We start from the raw sequence: 24506 nt of genomic DNA, 5'->3' as shown, positions 1-24506 counted from the left end.
CTGTGCCGTAGGAAATAGGAGATTATGTGAGTTCCATGCTTTCGACATTGTGGGAAATTGTGGTCATTGTGCCTCCGAGTTAAAAACCACTCTGAGAGGTATTTGTTTTGTATTATTTCAACCGCATGGTGCTTATGACGACTAGCATTCTTGACCTTTTCATTGGATAGCTATCCATTGATGGCTTCTGACGAGATGATTCTAGTTGTAGCACAATAAGCCGGCCAATGCTTATGGTTTTAGAAGCGTGATTATTTTTGGCCATGTAAGGTGCTTCCTTTCTCATAGTGCATGACGTGTGGAATATGGGTTTCAATGTTTATCACATTGCCCGACTTCAAGTCTTGAAATGCAATCACCCCACCAGGTCCATTACTATCAGATAAACACTGGTTTGTTTAGATTACTCAAAGAAGCATGATAAGTTCTTCAAGCATCTTTAATCTTTGCTCGGGCCCCTTGATTTACTTTGTTCTTCTAATCCGGCATTGTCGCTGATTGAAAACAGAATATGTTTTGATTTAGCTTTTTTTTTTTTTTCTTTTTCACTGTTTGAAATTTGGGAAATGTTTTACAGTTATGACATTAAAAGAAAAAAAGCAAAAACTATAAGGAAAAGGAAAATAAGTTATTTTAACAAACTTTACTTACTACCGTTCATATATGAATGAACTGACGTTACCAAAAGACATTAGAGAATAACTAGTAATAACTGACGCCCCCCATGCGTTATTATTAGTAGGGTAATTATTATTCATGACTCTAGTTTTAAAACCGAAATAGGCCAAGGAAAAGAGAGTGAAAAAAGATTAGTATTAGTATTTCCTGAGAGCCAAGTCCTGCACCGCCTCCTCCAGATTTTTCTCGTTCTGAATGCTCTGAACCCAATTGGCATTAATGTGGATCCGCTCAAGGCTCTGCTTCAAGGTTCTTGCAATCGAAGCGTTTGTTCGGCTAGCAAAGAACTCCTCTACCTCCTTCACTTTCTCGACTGAAGCAAACTGTGTACAAGGGCGAATAATTAAAAAAGAAAATCATATTTATAATAACATACATCTGCAGAGAAGGGTAAAATTAAGCACTGAAACAGGAAGCATATAACAGAGAAAAACCAAATTATTATGAAGTTACAGAGTAAAAGGGCAGGGCACAAACCAGTGAGACAATTGCACCGATAAAGCGTGTTGTCAGGTATCCTTTACCATAAGTTTTTTCGATGAGATCCCAGTTATCCTGTATTCCGAAAGATTGGTTATTCATCAGCATTACAAGTTCCAAAACCGCCAAGACTACGACACCCTTTTCCACAACCCCAGTCCATACCCCTCGCACTTGTCCAAGAAAGACATTCCCTGGTTGTTAGTATTACCTTGAGCCATGTCCAGGCAACTTCACGTCCTTCCTTGCTAACAGCTAGTCCATGCACAGCATCTTGGCTGCGAACCTGAACAAAGAAGGAAAATGTTGTTGAGAACATCAGATTTCAGAGTAGTTAGTTTATCAAGATAAATGGTCGCTTTTCAACCAACAGTTTAGAATACCTCGGAAGACAACGCATAGTTTAGAACTTCAAGAACTATATCCTGATCCGGACATGATGGCAATGAACCTACAAAAAACCAAGTAATATGATTGTCAAAGTCATAGACTCAACCATCTGCATCACAATGGCAAGGATTTTTCCGTACCTAAAATGCGGATTTTCTCCTGGCTTAGATCAGTCTCTCTATAAACTGTCAAAAGAGACTCAAAACCTGCTCTGTTAAAGGAGTTGACCTTCTGCATTACAGCTACATATGCTGCCTGAAACCATATAAACAGTTGACAAGTGGGTAAAAAGGGGGACAATTGTCTCAACTAATCCTTCACAGTCAACAACCTTTCTTATGTCAGGAGGGAGGAGTGGTGTGTTTCTGTCATTCAAGAATGCATGAAATCGCCTAGTTGCTTCAGTCAGCGTCTCCTCGTGCCCAAGCATAGCAAGTGCAGTCAAAATTTCTCCTCTCAACATTGCATCCAGATGACTCTCACCTTGTTTCGCTTCCCAACCAAGCTTCCTGTAAGAAATCAAAACACGAAAAACAATGTCAAAGCAAGAATCCCATCTCCCTTAATTTATGTTTCAGAGTGCTATCTATTTGGGTCAAAAGATGTAAAACAACTAGGCTTCCATTTGCTCATGAAGAACAAAAAGAATCCTTTCTCCCTTGAAGCTTTATATACTGGTGGAAAGATGTAATAAGACCAAGTTTCCATTTACTTATGAAGATTAAAAAGACAATTTACAAGCTCAAGCACCTAAACTGGTAGGTAACATTGTTTCGCTCTTTTTTTAGATTAAGAATTCGATTAAATAAAATGGACGATAGCTTCTCAATCGGTTTTCAAAAAGTTTTCATATGTGTTGCTACAATCCAATCAGATTTAACATATCTTGAAATCATCATTAATCCACCATGCCAAACAGTAACCCATATTGGCAGGACACGTTCAACTACATTTAAGATAACTTACTCAGCAGAATATTGGAAAAGGCTAACAAAAAATTGATTCATGTCATCCATTAGTTCAGGTCTTGCATCAGCCGCAATTCTCACAACATTATATGTTATCTGTGATAAGCAAAAGCCAGAATCAAGACTCAAAGCATAATTGAAGTAAATTTAGACAAGATAAGAACATTACATTAATCAAGTTAGACAGAACAGTATACTCAAGTTCCTCATCATAGGCACCCATCAAGGTAAGCAAGGAGGTCAAAGGCAGCTGGCGTGCCTTACAAAGTGCAAATGAATCATCAAGAATGCCTGCAAAAGAAAGAAGTAATGCTTACTTATCCCTTTTACCATTCTGGAACAATATAAAATCTAACGAAAATATTCAAATTACCAAATCTGTCAGTTGCAGTCAAGTATTTGTTTTCTATTGCATGTTCGAGTCTAGCTGCAAGTTCCTCGTCATATTTCACCCTATAGAAACCAGTCTGATCCACATTAAGCTTTATCCAAGAATGTGCCATACCACTTTTATTGCTGTCAGAAAAGAACTCCTTTACATCATGAGTTTCGGACTTTGTTTGCAACAAGAAAGTTTTCTTCTTCTCATATGACCCACAACAAAATGTTATTGGGACAATCCACTGCCCATCCCCATGGGAACCACTAGAGAGGAATTGTGACTGCCATTCATCGTATCAATTGTTAAAGCACTAACTTCAAGAATAACAACAGAAAAACCCATCTTCCCCCACCCAATCCACCCAACCAAAAAGAATCAAACATGATTAAACCTGCTCAAATTCCAACTTCTGATCTTTGACTTTGACAGAGACAACTGGATACCCTTTCTGCTTTGTCCATGTATTCATTAGTTTGTTCACCGGTTTACCAGATCCCTCATCAAGGGCAGCCCATAAGTCTTCTGTCTTCGCATTTGAGCATGCATGTTTTTTTATATACGAAGCAAGTGACCTCTGATTTTAGGAATATTTCACATGTAAATAAATCAATTTATCCTTTGAGTTTAAGATATTAAAAGAAGAATGGTAGTAATTTAATTTCATAAATGCAATGAAGAAGATTGGTGTAAAAATATGGCATCAGAAGCATTTAAGAAATAAATAAATACAAAGTAACCTTCCATCATTAGTTTTCCTTCACTGTTTTCAGCAGAAATACTTACTAGCAAGAAAATCTTAATATTTGGAAGATTCCAAAGACGCATGTAAAACAAAAACAATCACATGCAAAAAAATTACCATAATCATTAGGAGATCAACTGATACACAAATCATAATGCATGTAACAAACCAGACCAACCTGAAAGCATTCAGCACCTAAATAGCTTTGGAGCATGCGGATAACTGATGCACCTTTTTTGTAGCTTATAGCATCAAAAATTTCTTCAATTTCAGCAGCATGATTTATTTCCACCTGCAAAGTAAAATATTTTAAATATCAAATATTTTAGAAACAATCAGTCATACCTCTAACGTAGAGAAAATAACCTTAATATCCATTTACCTCAATTGGGTGGGATTCTGCAAGCCCATCCAACCTAAGACCTTCAGTAGATTCACCAAGAAACTGAGTCCATATTTTCCATTCTGGAAACAAGCTATCAGTTGCCAAGTAGCTCATCTGAAATGCATAATCATTAGAAATACAGTTTCCAGCACATGCAGGTAAATAGTCAATAGATATTGACACAAAAAAAAAAAAGTGCCTTACCCATGTTGCAAAACCCTCATTCAGCCACAAATGTGTCCACCATTCCATTGTCACAAGATTACCAAACCACTGGTGTGCCAATTCATGGGCCACCACAGTTGCAACCTTGACAGCAACCAAGTAGTATTGTTGAACATTTTGTCTGATGCAGGATAAAATAATCTGATAAAGACACCATATAGTTTACAAAGATTACCCTCTGCTTATTGGCAGCTGCAGAATGCTGCTCGTCATAGAGCAAAGCCGTTTCACGGTATGTAACTAAGCCATAGTTCTCCATTGCCCCAAAAGCAAAATCAGGAATAGCAATCATATCCAATTTAGGAAGAGCGTAGGGCACAACAAAATACCTGTAGAAGTTAGCCGGATTAATTTGGGACTAACTTCCAGAAAATAGATCTTAAGCAATAAGCATCCACATGAAAGAACATTGCCAGTTTGTATCATCAAAGACATAAAATGTGGGGATAACAATCAACACAGAATGAGAAAATATACCCTTTGTACAACTCAAGCGTCTGTACAGCAACATTTAGAGCAAAGTTCCCTTGATTTGCCTTCCCAACTTGGCAGTATACTCGAACTTTAATCCCTGTCCAGAGATACAGAGAAGAATATTGAGGCAACAAGTAATAGAGTATGAGTACTCTGTCAAAATAAGAAAAAAGCATAGTGTATGACTTCACTGTCAACATAAGATATAAATGATAGTCTGATCATACCATCTGATGTGTGATTTTCCACATAATTGAACAAACCAACAACAACAGCCACCAAATAAGTTGACATGATTGGTGATTCTTGATAAGAAACAGTTTTTAGAGGCCCATTCACTTTCTCCTCAAGGGCTGGCATGTTTGAGAGGGCCACTAGTTCAGATGGCACATCTAACGTGATCTTAAAAGTTGCCTATAAGACAGGTTTTATCATAGAAAAAAGTGATATCAAGGCTAAACAACTAATAAACTCAAGCTTTTAGGATAGCTAAAACAATAACCTTGCAAGCAGGTTCATCCCAACATGGAAAGCATCGCCTAGCATTAGCCGGCTCAAACTGTGTAACTGCCATATTCTTCTTCTCACCATTTTGCTCGTATGTACTGAATTTCAAAATATCATTAACCAGATAAATTACCCTCCTCTTTTTTCTTTTCCATCTAAAGTAACTATATAAGCATGAAATCAGTACCTTCTATAAAACCCTTTCATTCTGTCATTTAACACTCCTTCAAATCCAATAGCCAAAACTCCTAGTCCCAGAGGAAGTGTCTCAGCAAATTCTAATACCAAAATCTCATCCTCTTCCACTGATTCTACTTTCGATGCCTCAAATACCTGCTTAACAATCAGTAACATCCACAAAAAATAACCTAAGTAAGATGGAAATGTTTCAATGAAAAGCTGTGAAGTAGTTAAATATCGCTTCCGAACTAACGAAAACGAAAGAAAAAAAGAAACTTTGTTGAGATGGAGGTGACCTTGGAGGAGCTACGAGGGGAGAAGGAGACGGAGCCCGGGTTGATGGAGAGTTCGGCGGCATTCAGGACGATGAAGCGAGTGTCGTCGACGATGTCGATGTCGATTGAGACGGAGCCGGCAAAGTTGCAGGCGGAGAGGTCTGGCTTCAGCCGGAGATCGTAGCGCTTGGGGATGGCGAATTTCGGAAGACGAGGTTGCCCCTTGAATTGCTCCATTTTTTTTTTTTTCAAGAGTTGAGTCCAGGCTATTTAGCGAGGGAGTTGATTGGAAAGGTTTGGAGAAGAGGGGGATTTACATAGCATGCTCTGCAATGGCGGGAGTGTTGTAAAGTTAAACGACAGCGTTTGTTATCTTTGAAAAAAAAAAAAGTTAATTCGTGTGAATGGAATTTTTTTATTATTATTATTATTGATGTTAACATCAACAAGCCAAGCTAATCAACTCGATCTTAGAATTTATTCTAGAGAATTTTTTTTAAGGTATAATTATTATCAAATACTATTATATTTATATAATTAATTATAATATATAATTAAATTATGATAATTAAATAATTAATTAATAAATTATAATATAATTAAAAATTAAATTCACACACAATAAAATTTAAACTTAAAACTTTAAAATTATAAAATTTTATTCTTATAATCTAATTGAACTAAAATCTTGTTAGCAAAAATATATAATTTTTATTTTGTAAAAGAAATATATTATATGACGTTTTGCATATTCATATAACATAAAATATTAAAATTTATATATTTATATAATATTTTATATAAAAATTATATATTATAATTCATATAAAAATATAAAATATAATTTTTATTTTATTAAATTTATATATAATAATTATTAAAATTTTAAATTTTATTATTTTTACATTTTATATTTATATAATATTTATATCATATTATTATACTATATTTTAAATTATATGATTTAGATGTTATATTCTTTTATATTATTTACCGTTGTTTATGCTCCTTAATTTTACTTTATTCTTCCACGTCAAAATGCCAAGCTGATTAAGACCTCTTTCCAATTACCATTAAGCCAAAATCTTGATAGTAAGAGAATATATTTTTTATTTTGGGAAAGAAGGATGCCATATTCCTTTACATTATTTACCGTTGTTTGTGCTCCTTAATTTTACTTTATTCTTTCTTTTCAAAATGCGTTGATTAAGACCTCGTAAAATAAATTTAACGTTGGAAGTGATTTTTATCAAAAGAAAATCAAATTTCTTACTAATCTGACGGTAAGAGAACCCATTCTATAGATAATAGCATGAGGTCTGCAACACCGTATACTTTCAGTTTCACCGACTAATCACAGTACAAGCGGTTGATACAAAGACAAAAACATTAGCTTTTTCCACTTTTGTCCCGTGAGAATTTTCCGGGAAAATATAGAGAAAAAAAAAAAAAAAATTGACGGTCCCAAGAAAGTCCCAACTAAACCAATAACTTCCTTTGTCATTTTTCAATTTCTTTCAATGGCGAGTTCATTATTCTTGATTGTTTGTTGTTACTTTTTGGTAGTCAAAATCTAAGCCACTGAAGTCGGACAAGGTTTTGGTTTTACTGTTTCATATGACAGGAACAAGGAATCAGATTTAAAGTAAGTAACTTTTAATTTACTTTGATTAATTCCTTTCTGGGTTTCAATGATTTGATTTGTAATTCTTTTTTTTTTCTTAATCCTTTGTGGTGCTTGACTTAGTCATTCAACTGGGTTTTTGAAGATATCTGGAGAAACTGAAATTCTTAAGGATATCTGTTATACTTGCTCAAAGTTTGTAACTGTCTTTTTGGAATGGAGAAAATGAACTCCAAAATAGAGCATGATAAGAATAATGGTGGTGGTGATTCTAATAATGGTCAGATGTTGCGTGACATTGAGGAAATAAGTAAAGCCCTTTACTTGAATAACCCCTCACCAAAAGCTTTGATTTCCACATCCAATGTTAGATCTAAGTCTGCTGGAAAAACCCATCTTTCAGAATCAAAATCGAAGCAGAACTCTAGAAACCTCTATGAAGATGTGATGCAGAAGGATAAGAAATCATCTTCATTGTGGAATTGGAAGAAGCCCTTAAAAGCATTAACTCATATTAGAAATCATCGATTTGATATTTGTTTCTTTCTCCATGTGCATTCTATTGAAGGCTTGCCTGCCTATTTAAATGACTTTAGCTTATGCGTGCATTGGAAGAGGAAGGATGAGGTGTTGTCTACTCGTGCAACGAGGGTTGTCGATGGAATTGCTGAATTTGAAGAGACGTTAATGCATAAATGTTGTGTGTATGGTAGTAGAAGTGGGCCTCATAATTCAGCAAATTATGAGGTCAAGCTCTTCCTTATCTATGCTTCTGTTGTTGGCGTTCTGGGACATGATATAGGGGAGCACTGGATTGATCTCACAAGGCTGTTACCACTTACTTTGGAGGATTTAGAAGGGGAGAAAGGCTCAAGTAAATGGACAACAAGCTTTAAACTTTCTGGCAAGGCTAAGGGTGCTTCTCTTAATGTCAGTTTCAGTTTCTTGGTAAATAGGGACAATTTAGTTGATTCAAGTGGCAGAATGACTGCGTCAAATTTTATAAATCTCCCAGAGAAGGGTTCAAGTGCAATGGGACACGCTGGAGGTCTTCATGCAAGCAAGGGGAATGGGATGCTTGAGCATGTTGGGACTGTTCCAAGTACTGTAAACCGCAGGTCTAATCTGTCATCTCTGTCTGTTGATGTAAAGTTTGGTACTGAAATATTGCCAAATTTGGGACTGGAACTTTCCAAATCAATAAGTTGTTTATATCAGAAACTTAATGAAGGGAACTTACACAGTTTGTCAGGCTTAGATAAATTTTCTGAACATGTGGAGCCACTCAAACCTAATTCTGAATCTGCTAAAGTTATAGATGGGTATGAAAACATTGAGTTTTTTGTTACTGAACAGGGTGTAGAAATGTGTCAGAAAGATCCATCTAATCCTGAACAAAGTGCTATCCAGACTATTGATGGTTTTGCCATTGAAACTATCAATGTGGATGAGATCCTTAAAGATTGTGAAACAGATGCTGATGGGGAGGCAGGACATGTTTTAAAAGTCCACAGTTCCAGTAGTTGCATGGAGGAGGTTATGGTAGATGACTGCATGCAAGAAAAGAGTAATTTATGTTCCAAACCATTGACTGTGCAAGAGCTGGAGTCAGCTTTTCATGACATATTGATTATACAATCATCAGTATCAGAATCTACATCTGGTTTGGACGAGTTTATTGAGCATGAAAAGTATATGGATGCTAAATCAGATTACAAGTCTAGCAAATTGACAAAGAAATCACTAAGTTTGGATGACTTTGCTGACACTGTGGCTAGTGATTTCTTAAAGATGCTGGAAATTGAATATGATCCATTTAGCTTGAATTCTGATGATGCTCTTGAATCTCCTAGAGAGCGTCTGTTGAGAGAGTTTGAAAATGAAGCTCTAGCTTCTGGTGGCTTCATCCTAGACTATGATGCAGGGGGAGAGGAAGAAATTGGTTCCACCACTCCTGGTCCTTGCTGTGGGGATAGTTATGAAGATTTTGCTTTCTCTTCAGTTTTACTGCCCAGCAAAGAGGAGAAGATTGAAAGTCAGTCACTGAAAAATGGAAGGAAGATCAAAATGCTCGAAAACTTGGAGACTGAAGCTTTGATGCGTGAGTGGGGCCTAGATGAGAAGGCATTTCAAAGTTCTCTGCTTGTTCAAACCGATGGATTTGGAAGTCCAATTGCACTTCCACCAGAACAAGGTGAACTACCTCCACTCGGAGATGGCTTTGGACATTTCATTCCGACAAAGGATGGAGGTGTTCTGCGATCTATGAATCCCTCACTTTTTAGAAATTGTAAAAATGTTGGGCACTTGGTCATGCAAGTATCTAGGGCAGCTGTGTTTCCTGCAGCATTGGGTACTGATATTATGGAGATATTACAAAACTTGGCTTCACTTGGAACTGAGAACCTGTCCTTGCAGGTAAGTAAATTAATGCCTTTGGAGGATATTACTGGGAAAACATTGCAACAAATTGCACTGGGAGCTGCACCTAGCGCTGTTGTGCCAAAGAGGTATGTAATCATGTCAATTGGATGAATTTATGCAGTTGTCTCATCTTCAGCTTCTCGATTTCTTTCCTTTTTTTTTCTTTAATTTTTCTATTTTGTCCCTCTTTTATTTCTTGATATGGCTATCTAATTAACTCAAAATCATTATTTGACAGGAGTATCAATTTGCAGCAAGAATCACTAAGTGAGCATGATTCATTTGATCAGAGAAAGGAAGTTGAAGGATTTCAATTTTGCTGGAGTTATGATAATCTGAGCTCAGGCCTCATAGGTGATGAGATGGGCCCAGGTTGTGTGTCTCTAGAAAACCTTGCTCCATCTGCCATGAATAGGATTGAAGCCCTGGCGATAGAGGGTCTGAGAATTCAATGTGGCATGTCAGATGAGGATGCTCCATTAAGCATGAGTCCTTTTTCATCTAGCAATACGTCACTTATTACAGGGAAGGATTCGAATTTTGGTAAGTTTCTCAGTTTGGAGGGAGCTGCAGGTTCATGGTCTCTGGATTTCAGAGACAATGTTGATTATGTTAATAGATTAATGTGCCTTTCTATAACATTGGATGAGTGGTCACGGCTCGACACTGGAATTATTGGTGATGGAGACCATATTAGTGACCAGACAATCCAGATCCTTGAGGCTCATAAAGCCAAGTGCATTGATTTGGCTAGTGGAATATTGGCACAACATTTTAACTTGGGTGAAGCATCTGGTAGAAAGCATGGGTTGTTGGGGAACAACTTTACACTAGCTGTCATGTTGTTGCTTAGAGATCCCCTTCGAAACTATGAACCAGTTGGCACTTCAATGATTGCTTTAATTCAAGTGGAGAGGGCTTCTGTCCCTCTAGAGCAACGAATCTATAGCACAGTGCCGGAAGGAAATAACGAAGAGAACCCTGAATCAGAGGCGGAGGAAAAAGAAGAATGTACTCCATTTTTCAAAATCACTGAGGTCCATCTTGCAGGGTTAAATACTGATTCCGATAAGAGGCATATTTGGGGTACCAAAGCACAACAACAGTTTGGAACCCGCTGGTTGCTTGCTAGTGGCATGGCTAACTCCAATAAGAATACATTTTCAAAGTCAAAGGCCATTGTAAGATTCAACCCACCGGTGATGAGAAAGATGCAGGCTGGGAATTTTCTTTGGAGTTTAACCTCTAATGTTCATGAAGAAGGAACTAGTTGGAATGAATTGGCCGATTTGGGTCCACATTCTCGAAACCCTAATATCATTTTTTCAAATTAAAGTGTCAAACTTGTTGTAGATTGCAGTTTTTGACTACTCATTCTGAAAATGTCTTTATTTGTGAAGTTAACAGAGTGTAGGCATTTTCTTTATTCCTGAATGTGTCAACTTTTCTACAGCCAAAGTTGTCAAAATTGTACAGCTCAATAGGAATCTATTTTGTAGTTGCATATCCATTTCACATGTAATCAACTCAAGTCCAATTGATAAATGAAGCATGTAGCTAAAGTTTTCTGTGTTCTCTTGAAATTGTTTGTTTATGCTGCAGTCACATGCCCACCACACGTCTAGAATAATATTGATGATATCAGTTGTAATTAGAGATATCATATCAAGTGGTCTTTATCTTTTAATAGACATGCCACGGGCATGGGATGCGGTGAAATTTTATTGAATACTTGCCAGCGGCAGCTATATGTCTATTTCTCTTTATTCCAGGACTGTCCTAGCATTGATGGATGCTCACGTTCCGTTCTTCAAAGTGGAAATCAGGATTTTCTTGCAAAATTATCAAAAAAGAGAACAAAACGAAGTTGCTGACAGGAAAATTTATGGAGCTTGCCCATGTTTCATCTTTCCCCGTCTTTTTGAATTTAATTTTGAGAACCAACTCCTATCAATGATGGTTCCATCTAGTCTAGTCTTAAAGGACTCAGAAACTGACTGTTTTGGCTTTTGATTCAATCAAACACATGGAATTATGCACAACTCTGAAGGTACTGCCGAAGTGGGTTAATCGACTTAATTGCTACAATTAATCCATTTGATTTAGCCAACATACACCCCATGATGGAACTTTGATACTTTCCTGTCGAGGGCCAGAACAAAGGCCCAATTTAGAGACTGTCAAGTTACCTGCCTTACTAATGAAATTCTTTCGTGGATGATAATTTAATTGTTTGTGGAGTGATTTCAAACTTTTTATCTTTGACTTTAATTTATTCATTCTTCACAATTGAGACTGTTATTGTTGGGACAAAATTTCACCTATGAAAGTTTGATTGTTTTACTTTGAATAACATCATATGACTGAAGAACGTCACCAAACGGATCAAACAGTTTAAAATCTCATGTAAGATTTTACCGTCTCCAAGGCCCCAAGCTGGTTTTTCCTTCTGCTAGCAACGTCCACCAATCCTCCACAGTTCAAAAATACAGCACCCTGAGTTTGTGCTGTTAATACTTGATAGGATCAACCTATAACTAAAACCTATCAGTTGAAAACGGGAATGAAATTCAGGGTTTTGCCAGCCAACAAATTTTGTACATAACAAACCAAGGACGAAAGAAAGTTCGCAAAACTCTATGTATTCGGATCCTTAGATTTCTTAAAGATACCTACATGAATAAAAAGGACTGAGACTTTTCGATATTATCCTTAAATTTCTTAATCATGGAAACATGAATTGCATGTGATCGATGCAGATAGATGTTGGCCTTCTGCAGGAGTTGGCTGTGAGATATTAGTTGTCAAAGAACTCGAACCTCAGAAACTTAACCACTGATTCAAGAAGCCCTTTGGTGATTATGGATCCCCTCATAAGTTGTAATCACATAACTTGGATCCTCTTTGTCTCTTTCAACTCTTTTCTTGACGGGGCATCCTTCAACAGAACATTTATAGTAGTTCCTGTTAATCAATTAATAAGCAATGAAAATTAACGTCCAAGAGTTCAAGTATATCAGCCTTTGAAGCAAATGATTACAGGCTGCAATGATCAATTGTATCAACTAATATAATGAAAACCCTCAGTCAAAAGATTAAAATCACTCAAGTATTGGATAAATACCTTGGATTTGGGCTGTTTTTCACCATCTTTTTCCCATATTTCCTCCATCTGTACCCATCATCCAGTATCTCAACCTCAGACTTGGTCCTGAATGCAAATCTTTCTTTGAATTCTCTCCTCTCCCTGGCGGTTTCACTTTCTCCTGTTAACACAAGTAACAACATAGGAGGATGACTCTCAGTGGCCACAGTCTAGTATAGGACCTTAAGATGTAATTAAGGACTTTTCTTACTGTTACCAGCTGGTCCTTGAAGGAGGCTGCTAGTGCCAGCAGAATCATTAACTTCATTGGCTTGATTAACAGGATTCTCAATTGGCCCTGAGATGATAGCTTCAGGATAATCCTCCAGCCAACCGTCAAAAGTGAAGTACTCGTCAGGGAGCTCAAAATTGGATTGATCGGCATGGTCACTTTCTGGTGAGTCTGGTGGTCTAAAATTGTTATTAGACATCTAGATATTGGAACTGAAGGCCTAACACCGTTCCGATCATGGTATACGTATATTATATTCTGCTTAATCAGCTAGGAGGCTTCGCCATGAGCTTCCTGTGACATTGCAGGAAGCTTCAACGTTAATGCTGAATGCCTAAGTATTGAGATCTTGGGTCCCAGGTAAATACCATTTAGAGGTCAAAAGGAAGTGGGGCTTCCCCAAGGATGACTTGAGAGGAAGACTTCCTGCGTTGTTTTTGTGAAGCCTTTCAGTCTCGTGCTTAGACCAATCCTTTCACAGCGTTGTGAGAGAAGACAAGTCAAAAGTGATTGTGACTTGAAGCATGATAAGATTATTTCTGGTCTTTACATTTAGCTTGCTCCTATCGCCCACCCAAACCATCAGGATCAGCTGGATTTTGCAGTATCTTCAACGGTGTAAGCCATAAATACCTGAAGTTGATTCGCTATCAAAAGAGAACTAAAGTCTGAAAGATTCTTGGCAGACTGCATGCCTAACTGTACTGAACTCCAATTGCAGACAAATCCATCTTCATCATTATGGCAGACTAGCCGCCTAGAGTTCTTCACCTTATAATAGACTCCTTGACCACCTCCGGCCCCGAAGTTCACATGAAACTTCCGCAGTCACTGTAATTTTTTCCTCACTTTCCCTGGGTTCTGACCACCTGATTGGCTTCACTTCTTATAGTATTTTATTATTTCAGCTTCAGCTGTCTCAAAACCAATTTTATATCTTTGACATATATTTGCCAAGTGTCAAATCATGCTACAATAATCCATTCTTTTTCAAAGATATATCTCGTTCCTGGAAGCCAGACTGCGGAATCTGGATATACGTAAAGATGATGAAATGGATCAGATCAATTAAATAAAACCATCGATCATATATGACAAGAACCTTACCCAAGTCTTTGTCGGATTTGACACCGTTATTTATGAAATTTGTTGCCATGGAATTGGATTATTCATACTTTGCTTTCATTCTTCACTAATTTCCCTGTTTGATAAGTTGAATCATGCAACATCATACCAAAACAAGTTTTGTTATCAAACAAAAAGAATAAATGGAGACAACATTTTTTTCTTTAAATATATATATATATGTACTATAAATTATCAAATATATAATAATGAAGTTTTTAATTTTATAAGTTTATCAAATATATAAATAGCATTAAGACAATGACACATTTTAAAAAATAAAAAAATGATGATGCATATATTTAAAAGGGTAAAAAAAATTAATTTAAAAAAATATGTATTATCATTTTAATTCTATTTATAAAATTAAAAAATTTCATTATTAGTGTATTAAATAATATATATTTTTATATATTCTTGATATGGAAATAGAAGGATAAATTAACACTTTTGGTTTTGTGTTAATCGATTGAGCTTGATTTAAGTTTGAGGTTTTAAAGCAAAATCTAAAAAAACCTGACAGTTGAAAATTTTAATATTAAAAGAATTTTATTATTTAATAGTTAGTATTAGATACATACATGAAATAAATTAAAAAATAAAATTATTATTTATATAATAAAATAATTATATTTTGGGCCTGCCTTGGGCTTGAAACGTACTTTCTTAGGCCCATGCTGAGAAAGGGGCTCGTGACGTGTACAGACGTAGCCCCAAATCACAAAACGGTGCGTTGCTAAATTAGGTTTCTCTGCTTCGTTTCTCCCACTCTCTTGCCGACAATGGCCTGTTTCATGGCGAATCCACCGTCGGGGGCCGCCGAGAAACCGAAGAAGCCTCGACTGAGCAACGCCGAGAGGTCGGCTTTTTCTCCTGGAGAGAGGCGGCGAAGGTGCTACAGTCCTTTCTCCAAGGAGACTCTCGTCGACGAGCCGTGGGCACCATAAAGTCCCTCCTTTATAGCCCTTCAATTAAGAACAAGAAGGCTACTTTCGCTCTCGTTTGCCAGACCCTCAAATGTAAGTTAAGTTTGTTCTTCTCTTTATTTCTATCAATGCCTTCTATTCGATATTGAGAGCAGAATCACTTGAAGCTTTAAAACATTTCAGCTAATTCTTTTTTTCTCGTTTATTTTTTTTATTTTGGGGTTTGATTTGTTTTCAGATCCTTCTATTATTATGAGTTCGAGGCTGCTAACATATTGAATAGTAGATGGAATGTAAAAAATTTATGAGCTTTAAGGAGAACAAAGGAAATAATATATATGTATATATATATTTACTTAGTAAAGTGTTTGATAATGGTGATTATTGTTGTGATGTTGCAGAATCAAGAGGAATTGGTTTGTATAATCACATATGATATTCTTTTTGGTCAGGTAATATTTTTGTATCTTTTTATTAGCTTCACATTTCCTTATTTTACATTTCTGTAGCCATTTGGACTGTATTTGAGACAATGCTTGAAAGCAGGAGTTATAGTCTCTTAAGCAAAATATAGTCAGCGATAACTAACTCATCAATGACGCTTATGTTCACGTTCAAAGAATCTTCTGCCTTATAAGAAAAAACTTTTATTTCAAAGTTTTATAAGTGAATATGGTATTGGTTGCCTGTTTCTTCTGAATTCCTGAGTTTCTCAGACTGTCTCACCGAGTTAATGTGAGGAAGTGAGGTATGCTGAGGAGCTGTAGCAATATTTTATGTAATGGTTTGGCAGTTATTTGCTAAAGGGTTTATTCTTTCATGTGTTATTTCTGCTGATGTTCTGTATCTTTGTTGTTGCATATGTGTGGTAATCTTGTGGTGTGAATTCTAATTTCTAGGAAATTTCATTTATTGGTGATGCGTAGAAATTTCTAGTACAGCCCTGAAGTTTCTCTTCGGTCTGCTTTAGCTCAGCTTTTAGTGAGGAAAAAGGTGAAGCGCATTGAAGACTTGACAGATCATTATCAAACTCCTAGTATGTGTTAAGTAAGATGTTTTCCTTTACATCCAAGTGCATCATTCTGTTGCTTGCTAAAAAGTCCTTGATGTATGGTTTAAATGTCTACAGCAGATGTTTCAAAGCCCCGCTATGCTCGAGTAAACACACTTAAATTGGATGTTGATTCTGCCTTAATTGAATTAGGGAAAAAATGCATGGTACTTTCTGAAACCTATGCTAAAGCTAAACCTTAGTGGGGTATAGTGAATTATTTTGAATGTTTTCATGGTAATATGGAGTAACATGAGTGAAGTAAATGCTACATGCCATCAACCCGAGTTACACTCCAAACAACTGTGAATACTTTTCTCATTGCTGCTTGTTTGCTTATCATTTTTTTGGTGTTTCTACTGTATCTTTAGTAAAGTGTTTGTATTTTCCTTTGTTGCAACCTCTTTTTATTCTTTCCTACGTTTTTACTTACAGTGCTGTTATCTCAAGTCTGTATCTACTTTTGAGGTCAGTTTTTTATATGTTTTATTTGTTAAAATCTTTCATTTTTGTTAATAGGTGCAGAAAGATGACCTGGTTCCTCGCTTGTTAAAACTCCCGCCAAATTATGATCTTCATGATCATCCTTTGGTCATGAATGGAAGTGTGTTTATGCAAGTAAGTCCTATAATATCCTTGTTGGCATTAGCTGCTTTCCGGCATCGGTGTTAAATCCTTTCTGCATTACTACCTTGTAGCTGAGAATTTGCTCCGGAATGAGCCAGTTGAGGGCAAAAAAGGCTTTTTCATTGCTCTGTTTATCAGGAAAGATAGAACCACGATCCAACCATCGTTGAAGCCTGATAGAGCCACTACTGATTCTTCCAATCCTCGTCCTCATGAGCGTACCAAAAGAAAGAGACGTCTGAACAAGAAAAAGGGAAGAACTACAATGCCAACTTTATTTGGTGGAAGTTTTAAAATGTTGTTATATTGTAAACCAAGTTTGATAGGAGTAAACAATGGTTTGGGTCGCCCATGGACCATCCTTGATTGATGGCTTTAAATCGGTTTTACGGTAATCATTATGAAACTTGATTACTGGGTTCTTGGTTCACGGTTCAAATTTTGGGACCGATTCTGTTAGAGTGATCCATGAACTCGTAAGATGGGATCGCAAGATTAAAAATGTTAGATATATATATATGCCATTTTATGTTGGAGAAAAGCCAAAAAAAAAAAAAAAAAAAAGGAGTAATTAATAACAACAGCAGTTCATGATTTCATCATAACAATTCAACAGGAAAGGAAACTACGATATCAAACCCAAAACACTTTCAGAAGAGAGTACGTCAAACACTGGTTGTTTGAACTCTTAAGCAATCTTGACCTCGATGGTCTTAGGTTTCTTAGGCTCAGGTGGTGGCAGTTTCTCCACAGTTACAGTCAAAACCCCATCTTGACACACTGCAGAAATAGCATCCGTTTTAGCAATCTCAGGTAGTACAAACTTCCTCATAAACTTGCCGACCCGCCTCTCCATTCTCACGTACTTGGCTCCTTCTTTCTCTTCCTCTCTATTCCTTTCTCCGCTTATCAGCAGCACATTGTCGTCTTCGACTTGCACCTTGATGTCCCCCGATTTCAGCCCCGGCATGTCGACGATGAACACATAAGACTTGGGGTACTCTTTAATGTCCGCTGGTGTTGCTGCCATAGCCTTGGCGTCTCGCACGTAGGCCCTTGATGGTGCGTTGGGGGTCTTCTCCGCATCCTCGTGGAGGTCTATTATGTTTTGGACGGTTTCCAAGAGTGGAGAGACGAAACCTCTGAAATCCATATCTTTGAAATCCATCTCTTTTTTTGGCTGCAGGAGAGATTCTGTTTTGGCTTTCGGATGCTAAATTGCTAATTTACTCTGTTTCTTGAATAGTGTGCAGACGGTTTTGGGTATTTATAAGGTGGGTTAAGAAGTTTCTGGAGGAAAATGTCAGGAGTTTTCCAGAAGTTTGTATCACATTCTTTCCCCAATGGTTTACACTTTCCAGATTGTTGTGGAAGGTCTAGAATTCTTACATTATTTTGACTTTTCTTACAGCGATTCATCGTTTTATTTTTTTGGCCAAAGTTTCATTGGTTAGATACCCGAAATAAAAGCGACTTTGACTAGTGCCTATTCCCTTTTCAAAAAAGGTTGTTCTTCTTTGCATATGAATATTCTACCGATTTTATTGGAGCTTTTAATTTAGTGATAAAAGGTATTTGAATAAATATCAAAAATTAATTTTGAATCAAAATTTTTTTTTAGTTTTTAATTATATTAAGATTTTATTCTCTTAATATAACAAAAAAAACTTTATTTTTTTGATATAACAAAAAAAAAAGAATATCCTATGAATTCAAGGGAATTGGCTTTTTCTTTTTTCTTTTTTTTTTTTACCTGAAAAGCATGGCTAAGGAGTTGGATTTCAAGAACATTTTTAGTACACAGAATGATTAAATCATATTTTTTTCATATACTTTAGCAAACATTACTGTTCACATAGACACGCAGGATTAAAAGAACAGAACCAGTCCACTCCTCCAAAGCTCTCTACATCAGTCATTGACATAAATATATAAAAAACAACTCACAAGCATACTATTAGAAGCTCTCCAAGCAAAGCCTGCAGTCTCAAGCTGCTCTTATTTGAGCCTCAACTACGCTGTAGGAGCATAGTCACTAACCTCTCAACTCACTTGCACTTCAACCGTCTTGGGCTTCTTGGGCTCTGGCTTCTTCTCCACATTCACGGTCAAGACTCCGTCTTGATATGAAGACGATATCTTTTCAATATCAGCATTTTCTGGGAGCTGAAACTTGTTCAGAAACTTGCCCGGCCTCCTCTGCATCTTTGTCTACTTCACGCCCTGATCCTTCTCTTCCTCCCTCTTCCTCTATCCACTCACCACCAGCAAGTTGCCCTCTTCAACCTGGACTTTCACCTGGTCTCTTTTGAGCCCTGGCATGTCAATCACAACCCACGTTTGCGTTGGGCCAGTCTTTCACGTCTGCTGGTGTCGCTGCCATTGCTTTTGCGTCCTGGATGTAGGTCCGCGAGGGATGGGGCTGAGACTTGTTGGCCTCATCAAAGAAGTCCAGGAGCTCATGGAGGGTGTCAATGATGGAAGGATCAAATCCCATGAGTCTCAAATCCATTTTCTCTCTGCTGGATTTCCTTTTCTTTCTTGCAAGTAGAAAAGGAGATGTAAGATACAAAGTAGTAGATTCTTCCTTCGCTGTGGAAAGAGAATGCTGCCTTGGGTGCGCTTTTATAGTGAGTTCGATTCGTGAAGCGTGAAGCCTGAAGCACTAGGTGCATGCAGTCTTTATGCCTGATACGTGGTGGTCGACTGGGATGTTTAAGATCGACGCGGAGGTCTCTAGGGCACGTGGCAACTGTGGTGTTCTCTTTAGGAACCAGGGCAATCAACCTAAGCTCCAGTTCAATGTTCAACTATTAGATTGCAATGCGCACATTGTCATTCTCAGCTTAATTCCTGCTATGAATGATTGCAGAGTAGGAGATCGGATTTAGATATAAGCCAAAGATTTTAAAGAAGAAATTAGTTCTCTAGACAAAGGAGAAAACACAGCAGCAAAACCAGCAACTGATCATACTGAGCAAAAAAGAATAGTAGTGTAACACTTAGTGGCCCCATGTTTCAGGCCTTTGTAGATCCAACTAAGACAATTGTTTCCCATTTTTATTTTGATATTTTCTTTTTAATCTAATAATAATCTTGTTTTTAATCTAGTCTAGGTTTTAAAAATAAATAAATACTAGTACTATAATTTATTATACTTTTCTCTAAGCTCTCATGACTGACCATACCATCTGATTTCCTGATGTTTTAATCAGAGGATCTCCTCTTCATGGTTGATTCTCCACTTAGCTATTGCTTCTCCAACCCAACTAAGGTTCATACTCTCACCTCGTATTTTACTTTGTATCTATTTATATCTGAATAATATATATTTTGCAAAAAAAAATCTGTCAAATGATACCACTAGTTAATCTATATTTAATTTGCCATTTAGATTTTAGAACATACAGATTAAACTCTTAACATTATCTTAATATGCTTTAATCTGAAAGATATCATATCAAGGTTTAATTTTGCAAATCAATATCAAATACCAACATAAACTCATAGTCTTAAGCAGTTAAGCCTATGGTTTAAGTTGATGCCTAATATGTCATATAACTTCTACCAGCTCGGGCAAAAATATAGTTTTAACAGTAATGTCTTGATAGTAAGTGGATATCATTCTGGAATTGGGAATTGTTGTAGGGCAAATCATTTGTACTTAATCAGCTAAGCATGGGAAACATAGGGTAAGAAAAGAAAAAGAACAGACGGAAGAAGGGCAAGAAGATCAGGAAACAATGGCTCTAAGAGAAGAACAAACTTCAACCTTTATTTCATGTATTCATGATTTTCAAAATCCACACAACCAAAGCCAAACTCAAAGAAACACACATACAGTTCTCTTTAACATTTTCAGCAAGTCAAACATGACTCTCACTCAACCATAACTCTCATGCAACTTTGACCTCAATGGTCTTAGGCTTTTTAGGTTCAGGTGGAGCCAATTTCTCCACAGTCACTCGCAAAACCCCATCCTGACAAACTGCAGATATCTTCTCCATATTCGCATTATCAGGCAATGCGAACTTCCTCATGAACTTGCCAACCCTCCTTTCCATCCTCACATACTTGACCCCTTCTTTCTCATCTTTTTCTTTCTCGCGCTTTCGCTCCCCGCTCACCACTAGAACGTTCTCATTTTCAACCTGGACCTTGATCTCACTTGGATTGATGCCAGGCATGTTGACAATGAATGTGTAGGCTGTTGGGAATTCTATCACGTCCGCTGGGGTGGCAGCCATGGCCTTTGCATCACGAACGTAAGCTCGAGAGGGGTTGTTTCGGGACTTCTCGTGCTCCTCTGGGGTGTCAAGCATGTCTTCCAGGATTGTTAAGAGTGGAACATCTAAGCGAAAGTTCCTCAAATCCATGATTCAAGCGCTAGAATAGAAACAGAAAACAAAAGGAGAACGGATGTAAGACGCTTTGATATATAATGCAATAAGTTTTAAGTTGATTCATGAGTGACTCGGAATGTAAGGAGTTCAGTCGTATATAAAGGAGATAAGCAACAGAGGCGAGAGTTCTAGAGAATAATCAGTGCACGGGGAAAAGTTGGGTAATGTGGCTGCGTACCGTTCTGTCTAGAATTCTGAGGAAGACAAATGAAGGTTCTATAATTTTCTCTTTCTTTTTTTAATCTATTTGGTTCCAGTCCAAGGCCTGTTTTACTAGGCTTGATTCCAAGCCCACTTCTCTGAACCAAATTTGGATGATTATTTCATTTGTAGCTGGGCTTTGAAAATAGACCCCATGGTCATGTTAGGCCAAGCTTGCCCAGACTAAGGTCCATCCCTTCCCTTAATCATCGAACTCAGGAAGCGAAATTCCTTGGCAGAATCTTTCCAATTTTAGCTATCCGAAATGTGGCAAGAGTTGTTGCAGTTGACTTGAATAAGGAGTTTCATCTGCCAAACGATGATCAAAAAAGGAAGTCTCTCCTTGCTCTGGTGCTTAGAATAGCTTGGTCTGCTGTTGTTTAATCCACCCGAAGAGAAAGGAAAAACGGACTCAATGGTAAGATGCCTGACACTACTTCAGAATTCAGATATTTGGAGAGTATTGCTGCCATTTGTTTGGTCTGTTAGTTTTTGTTTTTGCCTTGGATTTCCTGCTCTCTTAGATCCATTCTTAGTTCTGAGTCTGACCCGCTCAATATCTGTGAAAACTTTCTATTTTTGTTCATACTTCGGAGAATGAACAAGCAAAAGCGAGCTGCCATCCAAGCCAGCAATGAATGACAAGCTATATACAACCATTTACAAAAAGCTTGGCCCAAAATGAAAAACAAGCAGCCCAATCCATGGGCGTTAAGTGTTTGTAGCCGTGCTGTTTTCATGTCGATGAAAGGACACTTTAGTGATGCGGACGATGGAAAGATGACCCACGGTTTAAGTTGCAAATCAGAGGGTGGCACAGTGTCTAGCCGCCTGAACCTAGTGAACCTTAAAGCAGGCTAATATCTAGTCTAGAAAACATATGCTCACGAAGTAAAAACTAGCACGTGTCTACTTTCTCTCGATCCGCAAAACCCTTGTTAAAATCCATATCCTTGTCGTGTTTACTCCCTACCGTTTAAAGCTCTCTTTTCACCATCGCCGACTTCATTCTTTCCATTTCCTTCTTCTAAACACAATCGATTTCGCTTTCTGTGAAACCCCCGTACCCACCTTTTTCCCCTTCTTTTAGATCCTTTTGCGTTGGAGATCTGTGCTCTCTCTTTCTCTCCCCCAGTTACCTATTGACAAAAGATGAAGCCTTGAAGATGTTGTCCAAGACTTGGTTTTTTCTGGTAAGAATCAAAAATAAAATTTGGGGTTTTTGTAGTGAGTAAATGCTCGACTTGTTTCTGCTGATCCATGTTCGCTCTCAAATTTGGCTGCGCAAAAGAAAAAAAAACCAACAAAACCTTTTTTTTTGTACATAATAGTAGAAGTTACTATTTTTCCTTTCCTTTTCTGCATTGAGTTCCTAACTTTGTAGTTTTAATTGTATAGAAAACCCAAGTAGCTGGAGTTATATTTTACTTGAGCTGGGTTGGTTTATGTGGAATTTTGAATAGGATTTGAGGTGGGTTCTGATTAATTTTGGTGAAAGGATAAAAGAACAGATTTTAGTTAGTTGAACTTAACAGTTTACAAAAGTGGCGAAAATGAGTTTAAGTGCAGCCGAGGATGATTCCAGGTCAGAGATTCATATACCAGCAGATATAGATTGGCATATGCTTGATAAATCCAAGTTCTTTTTTCTTGGTGCCGGTTTATTTTCAGGTGTATCAGCTGCTCTTTACCCTATTGTAGTCTTGAAAACTAGGCAACAAGTTTCATCTACTCAAATTTCTTGCTTTAAAATGTCTTTTTCTATTATGAGATACGAAGGATTGAGAGGATTTTATAGGGGTTTTGGTACCTCTTTGATGGGGACAATCCCAGCTCGAGCACTTTACATGGGAGCCCTTGAGGTCACCAAGAGCAGTGTTGGCACTGCAACTGTTAGTTTAGGATTTTCAGATACTACAGCAACTGCTATAGCTAATGCTGCTGCTGGGTTGAGTTCGGCTATGGCTGCACAACTTGTTTGGACCCCCATTGATGTTGTGAGCCAAAGACTTATGGTTCAAGGTTACAACAATAGTAGCGGTAGCAAAGATGTAATTCCAAATTTGAATTCTTGTAGATATAGGAATGGTCTCGATGCGTTTAGGAAGATTCTGTATGCAGATGGTCCTAAAGGATTGTATAGGGGATTTGGGATCTCAATATTGACATATGCACCATCAAATGCTGTTTGGTGGGCATCTTACTCTGTTGCAAACAAGCTCATTTGGGGCGGTTTTGGTTGCTCTGTGCGTAGAAAAGATAAGAGTGGTGTGATTGCTGGATCTGGTTTTAGGCCTGATTCAAAGGCCTTGGTGGCTGTCCAAGCGTTAAGTGCAGCCATGGCTAGTGGCGTTTCAGCTTTAATCACTATGCCGCTTGACACCATAAAGACCAGATTACAGGTTCTGGATAGAGAAGAGAATGGGATAAGAAAACCTTCGACAATTTTGCAGACAGTGCGGAATTTGGTTAAAGAAGGTGGATTGGCCGCTTGTTACAGGGGACTGGGACCAAGATGGGCTTCAATGTCTGTGTCTGCAACAACCATGATCACTACCTATGAGTTCTTGAAACGGTTATCAACTAAGAGCCAAGAAAGCTTGACATCATGATCACCTGCATATTAATGTAAATCGTGTGTCTAGCGCTTTTTCTTTCTTTTTCATATGGGTCACTCTGTAACAGTGTATCTTTCGGTTCTCAATCTATTATATTTCAATCACTTACCGCTCCAAAGTTTGGTTTGATTTTTTTCTTCTAAATATGCATATTCTTTGAATGAATGCTGGTGCTTTCTATTTAATGAATAACTTACCTATGAATGTGTGTTCAGTCATCTCTTATCATTGAAAGATGAGTGACTTTTCTTGCTTAAGCAAAGATATTTTTGGACGGAATAGAGATTTAATCTTATCCATACCTAAGGGAATTTGATTTTTCATTTGAACGAGGATGAAAATGAGTATAATATTATGAGTACAAAAATAGAGATGAAGATAATTTTAAACTTTTATTAAATAAGGAGATGAAAATGGAAAATGTAGCATTAGTTCTGTATTTGT

The 24506-nt window shown here is 37.3% G+C and overlaps 7 protein-coding genes and 1 pseudogene across 9 annotated transcripts; 3 read left to right on the top strand and 5 right to left on the bottom strand.

Moving 5' to 3' along the window:
• Nucleotides 1–609: 609 nt before the first annotated feature.
• Nucleotides 610–5974, bottom strand: LOC111299245 (aminopeptidase M1-like). The gene is made up of 19 exons (XM_022894330.2): nt 5708–5974; nt 5419–5564; nt 5227–5329; nt 4952–5138; nt 4728–4821; nt 4426–4579; nt 4230–4334; nt 4023–4139; nt 3819–3932; nt 3290–3472; nt 2890–3178; nt 2686–2807; nt 2515–2612; nt 1880–2057; nt 1689–1803; nt 1542–1609; nt 1370–1444; nt 1156–1233; nt 610–1001 (listed from the first exon to the last, which is right to left on the bottom strand). Exons 1-19 carry the CDS (start codon nt 5921–5923, stop codon nt 816–818), a joined length of 2628 nt encoding a protein of 875 aa, XP_022750065.2. The 5' UTR covers nt 5924–5974; the 3' UTR covers nt 610–815.
• A 1119-nt stretch (nt 5975–7093) lies between these two features.
• LOC111299243 (protein PLASTID MOVEMENT IMPAIRED 1-RELATED 2-like) lies at nt 7094–11296 on the top strand. The gene is made up of 3 exons (XM_089747256.1): nt 7094–7331; nt 7434–9820; nt 9973–11296. Exons 2-3 carry the CDS (start codon nt 7527–7529, stop codon nt 11066–11068), a joined length of 3390 nt encoding a protein of 1129 aa, XP_089603382.1. The 5' UTR covers nt 7094–7331; nt 7434–7526; the 3' UTR covers nt 11069–11296.
• A 753-nt stretch (nt 11297–12049) lies between these two features.
• Nucleotides 12050–14022, bottom strand: LOC111299244 (putative WRKY transcription factor 43). Of its 3 annotated transcripts, XR_002691267.2 has the most exons (4): nt 13091–13812; nt 12859–13000; nt 12411–12698; nt 12050–12278 (listed from the first exon to the last, which is right to left on the bottom strand). XR_002691267.2 is itself a non-coding variant. In XM_022894328.2 (3 exons), the coding sequence occupies exons 1-3, from the start codon at nt 13308–13310 to the stop codon at nt 12575–12577; spliced, it is 486 nt and encodes a 161-aa protein (XP_022750063.1). In that variant the 5' UTR covers nt 13311–14022; the 3' UTR covers nt 12361–12574. The 3 variants fall into 3 exon arrangements, 2 of the variants coding, with proteins under 2 accessions (XP_022750063.1, XP_022750064.1); XM_022894328.2 differs by lacking the exon at nt 12050–12278 and having other exon boundaries at nt 12361–12698; nt 13091–14022; XM_022894329.2 differs by lacking the exon at nt 12050–12278 and having other exon boundaries at nt 12361–12698; nt 13097–13827.
• Nucleotides 14023–15018: 996 nt separating this feature from the next.
• LOC149513678 (25S rRNA (cytosine-C(5))-methyltransferase NSUN5-like) lies at nt 15019–17357 on the top strand. The gene is made up of 8 exons (XM_089748085.1): nt 15019–15136; nt 15219–15255; nt 15401–15455; nt 15564–15614; nt 16138–16198; nt 16292–16380; nt 16733–16831; nt 16912–17357. The coding sequence occupies exons 1-8, from the start codon at nt 15019–15021 to the stop codon at nt 17008–17010; spliced, it is 609 nt and encodes a 202-aa protein (XP_089604211.1). The 3' UTR covers nt 17011–17357.
• Nucleotides 17358–17411: 54 nt separating this feature from the next.
• Nucleotides 17412–18092, bottom strand: LOC111299242 (17.9 kDa class II heat shock protein-like). Its single transcript, XM_022894325.2, has one exon. It carries the CDS (start codon nt 18006–18008, stop codon nt 17529–17531), a length of 480 nt encoding a protein of 159 aa, XP_022750060.2. The 5' UTR covers nt 18009–18092; the 3' UTR covers nt 17412–17528.
• A 649-nt stretch (nt 18093–18741) lies between these two features.
• Nucleotides 18742–20459, bottom strand: LOC111300410 (17.3 kDa class II heat shock protein-like; annotated as a pseudogene).
• Nucleotides 20460–20590: 131 nt separating this feature from the next.
• Nucleotides 20591–22057, bottom strand: LOC111299241 (17.6 kDa class II heat shock protein-like). The gene has a single exon (XM_022894324.2). The coding sequence runs from the start codon at nt 21214–21216 to the stop codon at nt 20737–20739; it is 480 nt and encodes a 159-aa protein (XP_022750059.2). The 5' UTR covers nt 21217–22057; the 3' UTR covers nt 20591–20736.
• Nucleotides 22058–22200: 143 nt separating this feature from the next.
• Nucleotides 22201–24166, top strand: LOC111299239 (uncharacterized). Its single transcript, XM_022894323.2, has 2 exons — nt 22201–22637; nt 22843–24166. Exon 2 carries the CDS (start codon nt 22998–23000, stop codon nt 24054–24056), a length of 1059 nt encoding a protein of 352 aa, XP_022750058.2. The 5' UTR covers nt 22201–22637; nt 22843–22997; the 3' UTR covers nt 24057–24166.
• Nucleotides 24167–24506: the final 340 nt, after the last annotated feature.

The sequence above is a fragment of the Durio zibethinus genome, chromosome 18, assembly GCF_047325235.1.
Source record: "Durio zibethinus cultivar Kanyao isolate XHJ-2024 chromosome 18, ASM4732523v1, whole genome shotgun sequence".
NCBI classification, from domain to species: Eukaryota; Viridiplantae; Streptophyta; class Magnoliopsida; order Malvales; family Malvaceae; genus Durio; species Durio zibethinus.
This window is presented reverse-complemented; position numbering and strand designations above follow the sequence as displayed.